The 16,960-nt window shown below is 39.6% G+C and overlaps 1 protein-coding gene across 1 annotated transcript in view; it reads right to left on the bottom strand.

Annotated features, from left to right (window-relative positions):
- Positions 1–2,009: 2,009 nt before the first annotated feature.
- Positions 2,010–16,960, bottom strand: part of TAF4B (TATA-box binding protein associated factor 4b) — a 69,693-nt gene continuing 54,742 nt past the window's right edge. Inside the window, exons 14-15 of the mRNA XM_086742273.1 lie at positions 12,345–12,464; positions 2,010–2,177 (exon numbers count right to left, since the gene is read on the bottom strand). Of these exons, the coding sequence (XP_086598399.1) occupies positions 2,010–2,177; positions 12,345–12,464 (288 nt within the window). The remainder of the gene's footprint in view (positions 2,178–12,344; positions 12,465–16,960) is intronic.

The following is a 16,960-nucleotide window of genomic DNA, read 5'->3' as shown; positions in this document are numbered from 1 at the left end:
TTCCCAGAACACGTGCAAAGCACTCACCTCTGCCCAGCTATTAAAAAACCAAAACAAAAACAAAACAGCCTCTGTGCTGACTGACAGGCAAATTGGACAAATGAGAGGTTGCTTTTTCTCTCCAACTACCCCTTCTTCAAGACTAATTCTTTGCTCTGTCACTTAGGTCTGTTTAAAAACCTTAAAATACACGTTTATCTTTAACGCGTCATATGAGGCAACGGTGCCAATCACTGTGATGGGCAGATAGCCAGGGCTCCCTCTGAGAGCCACGCCATTAGTCATGGGGATGACAACTTCAGACGCTGAATTTCTCACATTAGGAAATAAAGTTACCAATTTCTTATTTTTAATAAAATAATTGCTTTAATGCAGTATTTAAAATAATTTTAAACATCTGATCAATAAGATACAGTACACAAGTATGGAAAATGCTGCACTTTACATAAAAAGTAAAGCTAAGCATTTAATTATACAAAACAATTTTGCCTGATGCCATCAATATCTTGCAAACTATAGCTTAGTCAAAGTACTGTTCTTCTTATATATATATATGCTATATATACATATATAAATAATTTACAGCATTCATTTACTATATTTGTTTACTACTGTTCCAACAAAAAACCCCGTAACTGACTCAAAACTTACTGAATTTGGTAACTATCTGCAGTGGTTCTGATGGTGGAGGGCATTTGAATCATCGCTTCAACTTTTGAAGTAGCATGCCAAATAACCATAGGAAGCTTGGTCCTTAAAAGAAAAAAGTTTCAGCAGGAAGCCATTCAATACAATCGGTGTCTTTTCCACCGGTTCTGGAAAACAGCCATGCTATACAGCACTGTGTCATAGGAGGCAAAATGTTTGGAGGCTGAGGAGAAGAGTGACCCAGTAGGTTTTCCTTCCACCATAAGGCAGTCTTCACCAGCAAGTAGAAAAATCTTTGAATCTATTCTAGCAGTCTTAATTCAGAGTCGTCCTCCTCACTGAATGGAAACCAGGCAACTGTTTAAATACATTCTATTTGGGAAGTTTCCCTGTTATACCACAGCAAGGTATTAAATCAATATTCTAAATAAAGCAGTGAATCCTGTGCTTCACAAACACTGCTTTTCTCTTTAAGAGAGTCTCTAGCTGCAAAGTTTCAATGCATCTCAAGTTTTCCCTTTTTTGCAATCAGCACAGGTTGCTTTTGTTCATTTATTTCTACATCTATGCTCAAGCTCAATGCTATTTTTTATATCTACAGAAAGATAAATTGTTTCTTCTGTTTACCCTTCCTTTTTAGGCTCTTTCACTCCATGTACTCAAGTTTAGTAACTAACTCCAAATTTTCTCCAAACATTGAAGTATGGCCTAACCACACTGTCTGATGTACTTCAATCATTTGTTCACCTTCCCTCAGTCACTTTCTCAGAGGAATGGGAGAGGGCAGTTGAGGCAAGGTGGGAGTGAGAAAGCACCCCTCGTTCCTTTTGCTTGCTACTTTGCTCTCCACTAATGAGCAACCCTGAAAGTTTAAGGAGATGCTGAGTCAGATAGGCAATACATTAGCATGTTGACTGATTGCTGGCTCATGATTAAATACAGTTGCCATGCTATGCAGTGCCTTTAAAGTGTTATTTGTTTCCCTAAATAAGGTTGGATAAGAAGAAGGCACTACACATAGAACAGATGTTGCAGACTCTGGAGTACTGAAGCAAGCGACATACATAAACTAGGGACACATATCAAGCCCTCAGAGCCTGCAAGACAGTTCAATGCAAGCAGGTAGTCAGGTGCTTGTGTGTGCAGCTCTGTGTTTTCACTGGTTTACAGACTGGTTTAAGCCAAACGTTATTAAAAACCCCTAGAGGTGCTAACATAGGTATTTAATAAAAATGTTTATCTGTAAACAAGAGTTATCCTTACAACGGATCATTTTCCAGAAATTGGAATTTCAAGACAGTGCAACAATGCTTCAGTGTTTTCTTTGGCAGTAGACAGCAAGTTGAAATGTAAAATTCAAATTACTTCAGAAGAGCACGGTACAAGGTTAGAGAATGCTTCATCTCCCTCTCTTGCTCCATGCAGAATATCAAGTCCCTGAGACAGACGCGAGTTATTCTTGGACAGAGCAGCTGTTTCGTAAGGCTAAAACTTGATGATCCAGGAGCAACTCCATTGCCTTTCAAATCCTAAATGGGGGAAGCAGAAAGAAAAAACATTATCATTCCATGTAAATACAAGCTTTTAACCAAACTGGTTGGATTACACTGCCTACTTACATAAAACTAGCCTGTTGATGTTCAGCTCTACATGTCAGAAAACAGCAATCCAGAAGCCCTTGCACATTAGATACTTTAAAAGACAAAGCAAGCACTTGCCAGGTAACGGTTTATTTCAGTCAAGAGAAAAAACTCTTAGTAAAAAAATTCTATCTTTAAAAAAACCTGTATTGTTGTGGTAAGATAAACAACTGCTGTTTCACTGAAGTCATGCTACATAAACACTTGCACTGAGAAAGGACAAGCTAGCTACGAAGAAGGTACTACCACAGTTCCCGTGCAGAGCCCCGGGTTGTGCGAGGCTCTTACTCTGACTCGCAAACACCAAAGCTCCAGATGTTCACATCTCTTCTTGAAGAAAGCCATCACTGCAAGCAGGCTCTTAGCCTTGAAACACAACCAAGAGAAACTCTTACCCTGGCTATCACCTAAGAATTGTCCTTTAAGAGAGCAAACGCACACAGTTGAAGCATTTGCATGTTCAGAACACTGTACCCAAGCCTATCCATCTCAGTCAGCTGCCTTGCTTGGTTATGAAAGCACAATTGGTAGGAGATGATGATGTTTAGTAGTTATACATTCAGGCTACTGGAATGAGCAACTCCCATACATTCCAAAATGCCCTGAGATTTATTATTAGGGGTGGGAAGGAGGAAGATTACCATGAGCTGCACAATAGACTGGCTACTTATCTTGGAGCCAATCTATGCTATACAGCCAGTCTCTTATCACTACTGGAGGGTTCTTGGTAATGAATGCAATTTGTACAAATAGGAGTGCTCAGTCTCTGTAACTTCAGTCAGGCAATGCCTGCCAGCATCAACACCACTTGGAAACGGTGTTGCTTGGATGCCGTGTTAACTATATCAATTCTTAGCCTAACACTCTCTGCAAGACTTCAGCAAAATGACTTTGCCCACTTTGCTTAGAGAAATCTGGTTAAAAACTCCACATATTAGAAACCAATACCAGTGCCAGACTATCTAGAGCAGTGAATGCTACTGTTAGGGGGGGAAGCATGGAAATTTATTTAAAAAAAAAAAAAAAAAAGAAAAAGAAAAAGAAAAAAAGAAATGGAGATTCACCAGAGAGCACACACTAACCACAGAAAACCCAGGGCGTATTGCAGAAATGGAAGCTGTATTTCTTACTAGCAGCATGTAGGGTATTCAGCACCATTTCATTTGCTTTACAGTCAATACTATTAAACATTATGAAATGTCATCATTTCAAACTTTCAGTTTGTTAAATGGCTTGGAACAAATGTGTATGTGGGGAAGACTGCTGGCCACATCGCACAGAGAGGGCACTGCTGTCCTGGTAAGACACAAAAAGGTCACAGTTCAAGTTTGTCATATGACAACCCTGAAGGATCCAGGGAAAAGACAGCTCTGCAATGCAGCTGCCAGCACGGGTTGAAAAGGAGGTCAATCCAACAGGATGCAGCAGAAGGCCTGAGGCAATGTTATAAATGAAACAAACCCCAAGGGTTTTCAGTAACCCAGCAGCAATGTCCTTTATAATTCAAAGAACTTTATGGAGGTGAAAGTATTTTCTCTCTAAACAGTCATTAGACTAGAAGTCTTACCTTTAAAAAGACACCAAATAAAGCCACTTCAGTCCTGTTCACTCCCTTACAAAAAGGAGGCAGACAGCAAAAATCCCCAAGCCTGCTTTGGAAGCTGTTGGAGCTGCAAGATGCTACAACAGGGCAGAAGTAACAAGCTGCCTGCATTTGAGACAGTTATGGATTTGTTTATTCTTAAATTCTTACCCATCATTCCCAGCACAGAGACATAAAGCAATGTTATGCTGTAATATCACATCCAAAGCTTACCCTGGACTCCTGTTTGCTAAGACAGCCAGGTCACACATTTAAGTTTCAAGTAGCATCATACCAGCTTACCAGAGCTACTGAGTACAGCATTTCAGGGCCGAGAGGCTCTTTGACTAGTTACTGAACATACCTAAACCAACAGCTGCTGCCATATCCAAGTTAAAAGAAAAGGTCCTTCTCTCAAAATGCATGATGATTTAAAGCTGAAGAAGCCAACAGACAACCTAGGTCACTCCAGATTGGGACCGCGTTGGGGAACTCACTCTGAATTAAGTTTATACAGGGATGAGCACTAACTCCTTTTAGCTACTGTCCCCTACAGCTGCACTGAAACACTGGCCTTTCATGGGTTTCTTCTGGACTTCGGACAAAGCAGTGGAGGGTGATGTAATAAAACATTTAGAGAACCAAAAGGAGGTTGCTCTTGAAACCTGTTTTAAGATCTCTAGAGCTCTCTCCAGTGGCTGGACTGAGAATTACATATCAACTCTCTGAAAAGGCAAGAGCAAAATTGGTATTGAGCTCACAAGGCTCTTCCTTTACCAGAGCAACCATCACCACCTTACTCCCAATCTGCAAGGCATCTGGAGCATGTGATCTACAAGTCAAGATCACAAGTAATAACAAGGAAACCAACGATGCTCAGAGCTTATCTACAGGCCACGATATAAAGCTCAGAGGGGTAAGCAGACCCCTTTCCCACCAAGTCCAGGTCAGACTGGTGAGCTGTTCTGGGCAGAGTACCCTCTCCCTTCTCAAACTCAATGGCTTCACACCAGTTATATTCAAAATATTAAACTCTGAAGAGGGGGCACTTTAAGGGAGCAAAGCATTCAAATGTTAAAAAGTCAAGCCAAGAGTTCTCATTTCAATTTTTGGTGTGGCATAAACATATCCCAGTCTCAGAGCCAAGATCCCATGAAAGCAAACTCTCATTGCAGCTCTGCTGCGCATTATAAAAATACCACCAGCAGAAGGAAGCAAAGTCACGAGACAGTTTTCAATGATGTCTCCAATCACTGAATAACTAACGCTGTGTGTAGCCGAGACATTGTTGGAAGGTGGTAAAAGCATGTAGCAAATCTGACCAAAAGCATCCATGACAGAGCACCCAGCTCTGTCACCTGTGGTCACACTGGGGTCTGTGATACCTAGTGTAACCTGTACATTACTTTCCCAGTCATAAAACACAGAACATATTCCTGCCTCATAGGAGGAAAAAAGGGCTAAAAAGTCATTAACACACTATGGAGTGTTCAAACACTTTCCTGGGTCTCCCCCAGCAGCAAGGTGGAAGGAAATGACCCTGTCGGAATTGTGGAAGTTTTGCTTGTACAAATAAGTGCATGATTTAGACCAGGGAAAATGAAGTGAAAGAAGCTGATACTACTTTAGTGACAAGCTGGTCTACTGATGCTACCTATTCTAACAAGTCTCAGTCTGCTAGAAGTACTCCCACATTCACAATACTGAAGTACTACATTACTCAATATTTATATAACTATGATTTTTTTTAAAAATAAAGTTAGTGGCATTAGGTGGGGGGAGTTTGGTTTTTTTTTTTTTTGGTTTTTTTTTTTTTTTTTCTTTTAACCTTATAGATCATTAGGATAGATCAAACCAATGACTGAAAGGCTTAGATCTCCATTTCCAGGCTGCTTCTTGTGCAGCTGAAAACAAACATGTATATTTATGATGTTCTCTGTAGTCTACAAAGAAGCCTCACAAAGCTGTCAGATCTATACAGAGAATGCTATTCAACTACGCATCTTTCCTCAGATTTCATTGCAACATTCCTACAAGTCCTTTCAAATGTAGGCAACAACATGTTTTACATATTGAAACAAATTACTGCGAATGTAATGTCAGTTTATTCACTATTATGCCCAAGATTCATGTACGCATGTCACTTCGTATGGCTACATCAGATGCTTAATCTGTACCTGGAGGTAATGAATACTATACAAATATGTCATGTTAGTTAATAGACAATTATTAAGCTGAAATTTTCTGGCTCTTTGCCACATCATTTTAAGCAATGTATTGTCAACTAAATTATAAATCTCTTGACCCTTCACATGTCATCAACATTTGTGCATTACCAATACATTCAGCCTAAAGCTACAGTGCAATTAGTCATTTAAATTGCAGATATCTTTCACACATAAGAAGAATTAAGTTCATCTCTAGCACAGAGAAAGCACGATATGGGCCAATGAACTGTATTTCTGAAGAGTGTGAATGGCAGTCAAGAATATTTTTGCCTATTTACAGGGGGAAAAAAAAATCACATCAAGTGTATGGCCTAGACTGACTGCAGCCTGGAAATTCAGCACTGAAATTGAAACTCTAGCTGACAGGGCTGTGCGTCAGTCTTGCAGCAGATAAGTAAGATGCTGAAGCTGTATTTTATAATTGCAGTAACACTTTTAGCTCCCCTCTTCCCCAAAGGTAAGACCACGCTGCAGACTCTTCAGTTGTCCTGACAGTCTGAATAAGAACCAGAAACTGAAATTAAGAGTCTGCATGTTAAGCATATGCAAAGTAGAAAATAGAAAAACCCTCCTGTACCACTTCAGATCTAAATCTCAAAATGGGCTGGGGGAAGGGCTGGTAGAGACAGAGACATAGGGAAAGAGATGGAAACTCCTCAAGTGTAGAGATAGATTTTGTAGCCTGGCTCTGAACATTTACTTACATGCAAGTAGTACAAGCCCAATTTAAAGTGATTGCTTTCAAATTAATTTTCTGCCTTTTAAGAAAATACTTTAGCAAACTATTATATACCAAGGCCAGGCACCAGCCAGCAGCCTCTCGGCACCCCATGGATATTCAGGGAGCAGCAGATCTATCATCCATTTGCTACAGAGCCAACTTCTGCATTTAGTTCACATTTAGCCACAGTCACATCCTTCACACCAATACCGAAGTTGATGAATTATGCTAGCGTGCCCTCTCATCAGATGAACTTAAGGCCAGGAAGGCGGCAGTAACTTCTACAGCTACCGCTTACAAGAGCGTAAAGCCTGATATCCCTTAACTGCCACACATCCCTTCTGCAAATGCCAAAAATCCAACAGTGATTTGATTCCCACACAGTGGGGGGGGGGGAAATCTAACCTCCCTCTTCCTCAAGCATTTGAAAGAGTTGGGGTGTTCCTTCATTCTGCAGAAAAGGACTTGTTGCTTAAAAGCTTAGTTCTTCCTGGGCCAGCCTAAAGAGCATTTCCAAAGCTTAAATATGCACCACATACAGAACATATGTTTGATCAACACGCATACCAGCATCCTAAGCTGTAAAATAAGAAGGGTAAGTTTAAGTTCTGCTAACAATGATCAGATGTGCCAGAGACCTTGCCCTAAAAGAGAAGACAACAAGCTTGTTTTCTCCACCCACAATCAATACTAAAAATGGAACAATGACCAGTGTGGTGAACAAGAAATTTCTCCCATTTCTTCTTGCCAAGCTTCTTCCCAGAAGAAGAACACAAGCTTTTTGTGGACTGCTGTATTAGAAGTTGTGCATCACCCTGGAAGTATCATATTATTTTATGCATGCTGCCCAGAACTTGGGAGTTTGACAGGAAGAAAGTACTTGAGTGGCTCTGCACTGACCCCAGGATATCAGCAGCACCATTTACCTGCAGTAGCGTAAGCTTCTACAGCAGAGGTAGACTATGGGTGGCAAGGAAAGACCCACGCATACTAACAGAACAGCCACAATCAGTATCTGGAAGGAGGAAGTTTCCTTTGCCATTGGATTAGGTAAAAAGAAAAGATAAAACACAAGATTTACCCCTGAATCAGTCAATAGCACTTTGAGGCAAGACAGACTGCATCACTTCCAAGTAGTTAATGTGTCATCATTGAGCCAGAAAACAGATGAGAGGCAAGCAATCTCGGGGAGAAAAAAAGAAAAAACAACAACAAAACAACACAGAAGCGCAGGCATCCAAGTTTTCTTGTATAAAGCAGAAGAATGGTTCAACCACAGTCCTCAGAAGTTGACCCTAAGAGTAACAACTAGTCTCCTAACTCTACTTTTAAAAACATTTCTAGACTTTTTTTCCTCCCTTCTGTGTGATACCACACAAATATAGTGCTCTCAGTTCAGGGCCAAAGATGAACTGGGACCCAGGACACCTTTGTACAGAAGGAAAAAAAGTTTAAGGATGCATAACTACAGCCTTTTCCTCACAGAAAAAAGCTTTAAATATCTGCAAGAGTTTTCAAACTTCCGAGACTCCAGTTACAGTGAGAATGAGATGAAGCTGTTTCCAAAATAGCATTTTCATTGGAAAAGTAGTAAAACTTCATCCAAAATAGTCCTTGACTATTTCTCAGCATTGAAAACGTTGTGGGGCATGTTACCAACCAATAAAAACTATGAAACAAAACCAGGAAAATAAGTCTGTGGCTTCAAGTTTATTTTTTTCCAATTTGTTTTAGAAGTCTTCTCCCTTCTCTAGAAGAGTTATTTTTCAGTTCTTCCCACCCTTTAATTCATGCCCCTTCATTCACCACATGCCCCTCAAGAAAGGAAAAGAGGTGGATAACAAATACAGAAACCCAAAACCACAGATGAATGAAATCCAAAGGCCTCTACCCCTCATTGTATCCCAAAGTGTCCAGAGGGACCAGAATGCGAGAGATTAAGATATTACTACTTCTGGAATACAACTAGCACCAATTAACACTTTTTCACAATAGAGGGATTTTCTTAGCAGGGCTTTCTCAAATTACTCCTTCTGAACAATACCTTTCAAATGTTAAGTTCTAGTGAAAAGAACACGCAAAAAAAAAAGAACATGCAAAACTACACCAACGAGTGTTTCCAACCAGAAGGGGAAAAGAATTCCCATTATACTGATGCCTTTTTTTTTAATTAGTCATTAGCATTATTTTTTCATTTCATGATCGTCATGGATTTGCACCTACTGCTATTTCACATTTAGCAATACATAAGCAATACTTATGGCAAGATACAGTTTTACCCTTTTTATATTACTTTTAGGTCCAAATTAGTTGACAGACACTCTGGGCAAGAACCTCTTTATCTATTTACTACTTGCCACACTATAAAGTGATGTGGCTGCTGGTAAATAGGCCTCTAGTTATAAAGCACATACTCATATCACCAGATGTTCTAGTTCACAGATTAAAATAATTCATAATAGGTCTCCTTAAAAGATCAAGTAAAGAAAAGCAGAATTTCAGAGAATAAGATAGGATGAACATGCAGGAATCTGCTATTCAGCTATCCCAGGAAAAACTTTCCATAAGAGGTGCAAAAACCAGGTGGCAGAGTCTGGAGGAAGCAGATACCTAGGGTTGAAGAATCATCCCAATTAAACAGAGATATGCATTTGTGGAGAAAGGAAACATGGTATGCTAACAAAATGCTGTTCTTAGCCCTTCACACTTACTGTTATTGCAACAGAAGGTAGCAGATCCATACCAACCCAGTCTGCTGAGGTGCACTCTTCCAGTATCCATTACGTTTTGGTACTGAATAAAGGCAAATATGTAACAAATTTGCTTACGGAGTTTAATTTTTTTAATACATACTGTAACTGATTATTTCTTCCGTCTCCCTAAATACCTTAGGGCTTCAGTTTACACAAGAAATTACCTGAAGCAATCCATTCCTTTAATTATTGCAGTAGGCAATGATAAAAAGAAACTGAACAGAGTCAACTTTACTCTAACATGGACAGAAAAGAGACAAACATTGTGCAAAGATGACTGTCTAAAGAAAGTCGAAGTCTTAGTTAAAAAAAATCAAATGCAGCTAGCATCAGCTATTTCATCCAATATTGTCAAAGGATCATTCACAGTCAGGAATAACTTCTTCCATCAAACCTGTCTACCAAGATATTGGGCTTTAAAAAAAAAAATAAAATAGTCAAAGGAGTATTATCCACAGATTTACTCCTTGCCATTGCATAGTCAGGAAGTTCTAACATTTAACATTACTTGAGAGTAAAGCTGTCTGTATTTGCAATTTGAAATGAGAAAGTACATCCTGCCTGTTTAAATTATTCTCAGACAGGTTGCCCAAAAAGATGATTTTAAAGATGCCCAAATGTGTATCAGCCTAAGGCCATATTGTACTTGCTTTCAGTTTCAAAGGCCTCCTTTCATCTCTGAAGAATGGAATGTTGTTTACTGCTCAGGATGTTTTGCCATGTTATCATGAATTTATTACAATGTTCTGCTTCTTGAACTAGAGAGTGTTTGTCAAAACCATTCTTTATTCTACATGAGAAGTCTTAAGCCTTTTATAAATCCTGCTCGGATATATTGGGACACTTAAATGTCTAAGTCTAAACATCCTTCTCACGTTTGCTATCCTGCATAACTCTGCAAAAAAAAAAAAAAAAAAAAAAAAAAAAGAAAAAAGATAATTGCTTTCTGGTAGATGAAACCTAAGTACTAGGCACTGGAATGCAAGATTGCATGCAAGAAACAAAGTAGTTTCACTGGCAGAATTACTTTCACCTACTGCCCTTACAGCTCACTCTAAGGCAATCTATATGAGAAGCATCTTAAAATACAGCAGGTAAATTTGTGACAATGAAATGCTATCAAGGTTTATGGTCAGTTTTAAACACATTATATCCATGTTCTTTTAAACTGGCAACGTAAATAATGGATCGTCAACTTTCAATAGCAACACTTATCTGTCTTACTTTGGCATAATCTCATGAAGCTTTTAGTAAAGCAGACACACCGCAAACTATGAGAAGTAACTAAAAGCACCTAACAGGCAGACTTGTTAAATATTCAGAAACAAATTCGGGAATAATTACAGAAAACTACTACGAAGAACAGGAATAGTTACTCAATAGAAGCTTGAGGGAAGATTAGAAAAGGATGGGGAAAACAGTTCTTGTGCTGGACTAATTTTTTCAAGTTTTTCCAGTGGTAGTAGTAAAAAAAACCAAAAACCAAAAAACAAAAAAACCCACAACAACTATACCTTCAGCTTCGTGTGAAAGTGCATTAAAAAACTTCAAAGAAGTGAAGAATAGCTGCTCAAAAGCTGGAAACGTTGCTTTTTGCAGCCTGTTTACATACAGATTCCTTCACTTCACTTGTGGTAAACAGGGAGCTGTGTCTCCATATCGGGGGGGTGGAATCAGAGAAACAAGTCTACCTCACCTCCTTAGAGTGGTCTCTTGTCACAGTCCAGGCCAAGGGAAAAATCTACAGGACAGATACCACCTCTCAGTCACATTGCAAATAACTTAGCTTTATAGAAGGTTCTTCCAGACTGCAGTATGCAAAAACACCTGAGTAATTCTAGCATTTATTTAAGCTTCCTAGGCCACAAGAACGAACAAGGCTTAAGCTTTATCAGAAAGGACAACTTTACCAACACTTCTTCCACACAAGATTTACTTTCCAGGGTTCTAATCCCTATGCTTGTTTCACAAGCCAACCAGCCATTCACTTGAACTATGTTGAGGATTCATGACAGAGTGGCAGAAGTGGCACAACACTTGGGAGAAATGCGTTGCAGGCTGTCATTCATCTCCCGCCAAGTTGATCACTAACAGAAGCAGGCTGTCAGTCTCCTTGGAAAGAACTTCTGCAGCCCTGTAAGCTTCCCAGGTCCCAGAAACCATTAACCTCCAGCACAACATGAAGAGATTTGTTCAAACCAAGATTTGTTAAAAGTACCTTCATGGCACTTTTAAAATGCAGCACGAGCCAGAGAAGGTGATCCGGCTCATTGCAGGAATTGAATGGTCTAACTTTATTTATTTATTGCTTTTTTCGGGGATCTAGTCAAGGTGAACTCACAGTATATCTGAAAAGAGTCCCTATGCATTGTGCATGGAAAAAAGTCCACAGCCAAATGTTACAGCAAGAGTCATTTCAAAAGCCATCCAAAACAGGCATCATTACTTCAACTGAGGGGCCATGACAACTAGCTGCTGTGGAAGTCCACCACAGCTCCATTACCCTCCATTGGAGATGGAAGTTTCTCTGAGCCATCATTTCATTCAGTACTTTACACACAGTGCTCTTATCCACAGTTCTTCCTATAACACACAATTAAACATGCTCATCAAATTTACCAGAAACAATCCTTTCAAGTATCTAAAACACGGACTAGTCTTCTTGCAGCATGTAACCAGTCATTTCACATAAAAGAATTCTCACTTCCTCCTACAGGGAAGGATAAAAATAATTCAATATTCAATACAACAACATGCAAGCCATCTCCGTACCTCCAGCCCAGATCCAATGTTTGATGAATCCAACGGTCTTTTCTTCCTTGGTCCAATGGCTGCCAAAGCTGTGAGGTTGGCTTCTCTTTGTTGCATTTGTGCTAACTCCAGTTGTTGCATCTAATTCAAAAAGAAAACACATTAATTATCATACACAGTACCCTAGTAGTCTTGGTTCTCTTTAAGGCAGCTTCAGACAGCTCTGCAGTCTCTACTGAAACAATGTATTTCACAGCATCTTTTCCTGTCTTTCCAGATATTTTTGATAGATTCCAATACTCAGTCATAATCAGAGCCTTGAAACGCTGACAGCCCTATGTAAGTAACACTTTTATGGAGACCACATTGTGGTATTAACACAGCCTTAACAGGAGCCGTACTGCTGGTCCCTCAGTTCCTAAGTTCCCTTATGCCACTTCTGATAAACAGAAAATATTGATCAGAACTGGTTTATGACGCCAGATTAGTATTAGAAGTTGTAGCTACCAAGCTCTGTGAAGTGGGCATATTCTTAAGTCAAAATCTCAATTTATGACACTCAATTTCTTCATGCTGTATTACCTGAACCCAGCACTCAATATCGCCATTCTGAAACATCTTACTATCCAACTGAATGGGATGCTGTCAGTTCACCAGTAATCTCTCTTTTCCCAGTATATATTATAATCTTCAGGCATATTTGAAGCAAGTTAATGATACACTGCATATATTTATCTTCACTCACCTTCAGAAACTGTTCAACAAAAAGAAATCCTTAGAAATAACCTCTACCTGGGTTAGGTAAACTTGGGATGGGAGAGAAACTCCCAGTCAGGACGATTTGAAAAAAAAAAAAAAAAAAAAAAAAAAAGTTTTATCTCTGCATTTCGAGGTACATACTACTTCATTCTATTCAATTATTATAGATGCCAGGTGCTCTGTAGCTCAACCCAGTTGAGTCTGCTAACAGACTTGCTAGCTTGAACCGGCCACCTTGCTAATGCAACCACACTGCTTTCAGATCTGCCAGCCATCCAACTTGGAGACTGAGTGGAGGGGAGGGCTTGCTCTCTGTAAAGAAGGAAGCTTTTCTATTTACTCAGGTTGAGTTGGTCCTTAAACACAAATCTCTACGTTTGATGTTAATCCTTAATTGATTCGACATGCAACTAGAACAGCTCCTTAGCCCATGCTCTACCCACGCCCAGGACTTACAAAATCTGCTTGGATGGGAATTCTCTACATTCACACGTGTCCATGTCTTTGAAGAAAGTTTAGCCATTATCATGGTAGCAAAGCATCCAACTTTCTTCCCATCCCTCAACCCCACAAATTGTTCAAAACCAAAAACAACAAAAAAATGGAATCTCTCAGTCAGTACAGATATTTTGTTTACTAAGCTTGCAACACACTTTTTCAGGTCTCAGAGAACCTAGTTGGAGAAGAGGAATTCAGCTGGTTAAGAACTGAGCTTGTACCACCTACACTGTATTACTGTCCCACTTGCTACTACTTAAGCAAGAATCCACAATAAAAAAAAATATTGTAGGATTCGGGAAGACAGTGGCTTTTTTTTTTGTTGTGGAGATTTTGCTTTTTTGTTTGGGTTAGGTTCTTTTTTAGCAAGTCTGTTCAGGTCTTCAGATCAGTAGACTTGTTCTTACTTTAGTGATGCTGGCCGCTTCACATCAAGTATTGCAGCCAGCTAGACTATTTAAAGAAAAATGGTATTTCAGTGCAAGATTCCTAAAAGGACATCCTCCCGTGTAAGACTCAAACTATATACACGCTCAAGATTTTTCAACAGAAATCAGGGAATGCAAGACTTTGATATAACTTTGTTGAGAGAAGTGGGTTTTGGTGGTTTTCTGGTTATTGTTGTTCGTTTTTTTTGTTGTGGTTTTTTTTTTTTTTTTTTGAAGATGAGACAAATGATTCAGTTATGAAAACACCACTCTTTGCAAGTCAGCTTTGATCACACTACGAAGGCTTTTCCTTACAGAAGTGTAGTAGTACTTGTTAAATACTAGATACCATAATTCACTTACCACACACTCTATTCTTGCTTTTGTGTGCAGTGTAAACATTTATAACCATATTTATCAGAATTACTTCAGTTCTGAATGAGGTGGGTTTTTTTTGTTTGTCTTTTTCAAAGTATATAGCATTGCTTTCAAGAATATTCTAGAGACTGTAAAGGACTCTTTATGTCCCTTAAACTTGAAAATTACAGTTCTGCAATTGTCTGACATTACTTCCTGCTGTCCTACTTGCATAAGATGTTTAAGATAAACATTTCCTTTAATCTCAGTCTTAAATGTGTATATTTATATCCGGGAACACATGGCAACCAATCAGGAATGGGGGCAAATAAGACTAAATCTGAAAAACTAACTTGAAATTTCACAAACTCTGTGAAACACTGAGCCTTAGAAACTATTTTTATGTGATGTCTTCAGCACTCCCTGGATTAATCGGGAGCAACAAAATGCTGAGATTCTTTGGCAGAGGCACACTGTGACTTCCAGCTTCAGCTGCCCAGGCCTTCAACACCTGGAGCCACCTCTACTTACAGGCAGCTACGGAGCATCCCTGTGGAACTACACCTTCCTGCTAGCAACGTGGTTCAGTCGTCACAGTGGTCGCATGTACACCACAGGTCGTCTTGCCATAAGAGGTGTCACAACATGCCATGCAAACGGCATCCCTCTGAGGGCAGATTAAATTCCAAAAGGCTCCAGCGGCAAAGAAAACCAGAAGGGGAAAGATTTTTTTGCTCTACTTTTAAGAATCATTACATTTTAAATAAAGAGGACTGTTACCCTTAAAAAAAAAAAAAAAAAAAAAAAAAAAAAAAAAAAAGCCTTTATTAGCCTAACCTTGTGCTTCCATGTCTGAGAGTCACTAGAAAACATATCCTCCCTCTCCTTCAACCCTACAAAACACATACAAACCAGCCTGACTGCAGTTAAACATGTCAAAAATGAGTGGCTGCTGAACATCTGGTCACTGGCTTGAAGCAGCATTGAAATAAGACTCCCTCTCCTTTTAACAGCTGATATTGATGGGCAGTAAAGACGAAGGACAAGAGGCAGAGCTATGAATTAAACACAGAGAGGACTTTGGGCTGGCATCAGCATGGGGTGGAGGGAACTGGGTGGGCTCAGTGGCTCTTGGTGGAGTACCAGAATGCTGCCCTGACTAAGGACTGAGTAGTACCTGGTCACCATCATTGTTTACCCTATGCAATTCAAGCTGTTGAAGCACGCTCTCCACACAGACGCCCTGCAGGAGTGAGCACTGCTGCTGGAGGGTAGTGTTGGCAGAAAACCTACCGATACAAAGGATGGGATGACACTTGGTGGACAGTATGAAAAAGATGTGCTTTCTAGAAACAATGCATCTTTGACCACGCAGCTCCCAAGACAATGCTGGAAACGCCTGTCATTACCATCATTTACTCTCCCCAATACATTTTCCACCAGTCAAAAGGATTTTTCAAATCAGGCAGAATCTCACCAGGGTTTTGGGGCCAAAGAAAAAAGAAATCCTAGTCTTGTTGCATTCTAGACATCTTGGGGATTTTTCTGAGAACATAAGACAAATGAATTTAAACGCTCAGTCTCCATAATGGACTTAACAGATCCCCATTAAGCAATATGGGCAGGCATCCAAATTACCCTGCTGAAGCCAGCAAAATCATCTTTTCATCAAGTTTTGTTCCATTAAAAAGTGTGAGATTAAATGTCCAAACATTGTGTGAGCAGTTATAAAAGCACGGGATAAGGAGAAAACAGGCAGATAACATCAAGGGATACCCGAGGATACTGGCTGGCTAACTACTGCCAGATTTTCCTAAACAAGATTAGGAAAGAGCAAGAGGCAAGTATGTTGAGTCAAATCTGTAACAGACAGGTTTTTTTAGCACACAAGTTAGGACAGAAAAATCACTGCAGCAAGTGAAAGTAGTCTATACACTTTATTAAGATATAGAGAAGCTGCATCTAGTATTGTTTCTCTTCTAGGGGCCAGTTTTACTAATACTGGTGTCTCTGACTAAAACAGGACACACACAGGAACTGTCGTACCCAGGTTTGTATCTTTAAAACAGATGATTTTTCCCTTGAAGACAGAAGTGTGTAATGGCAGTTCAAGAGGAGGAGGGGGAACCTGCACCATACATCGGACCCACAAACTAGCAGGTTTCCCCTCAACCTGACGTACTTCATCTGCGGAAAGATGTTGCTGTTGGAGTCCAATACATTCTGTTCACAATTCATTCCTCAAGAAGGACATTGAGAGGGGACAGTCTCCAGGCAAGAGGCAAATGAATGTTCATGCTCCTTCTCACCTCTTTCCAATTCTTACATATGGTAGGAATTGCAGTACAAAGAGTTCTAAAAACCTGTGTATAAAGATCAAATTGCTGTGAAAGCATCTCAGAACTTGTAAAATAGTCTTTGTTGCTGCTGGCCTTTTTAATAATAAAAATAGGGTTTAAAGTCTGGTCTTGCAGCAAGCAGGAATCTCCAGGGTGACACAATAACCATTTTAGTTAATCTGACCTGCAGCACAAATCAAGAAGTAAGGTATGTTTTAAAGTCCTCCCTTATAGTGAAATGGCATTTGCAGCATGG

This window comes from Chlamydotis macqueenii, chromosome 2 (genome assembly GCF_036417535.1).
Source record: "Chlamydotis macqueenii isolate bChlMac1 chromosome 2, bChlMac1.mat, whole genome shotgun sequence".
NCBI classification, from domain to species: Eukaryota; Metazoa; Chordata; class Aves; order Otidiformes; family Otididae; genus Chlamydotis; species Chlamydotis macqueenii.
This window is presented reverse-complemented; position numbering and strand designations above follow the sequence as displayed.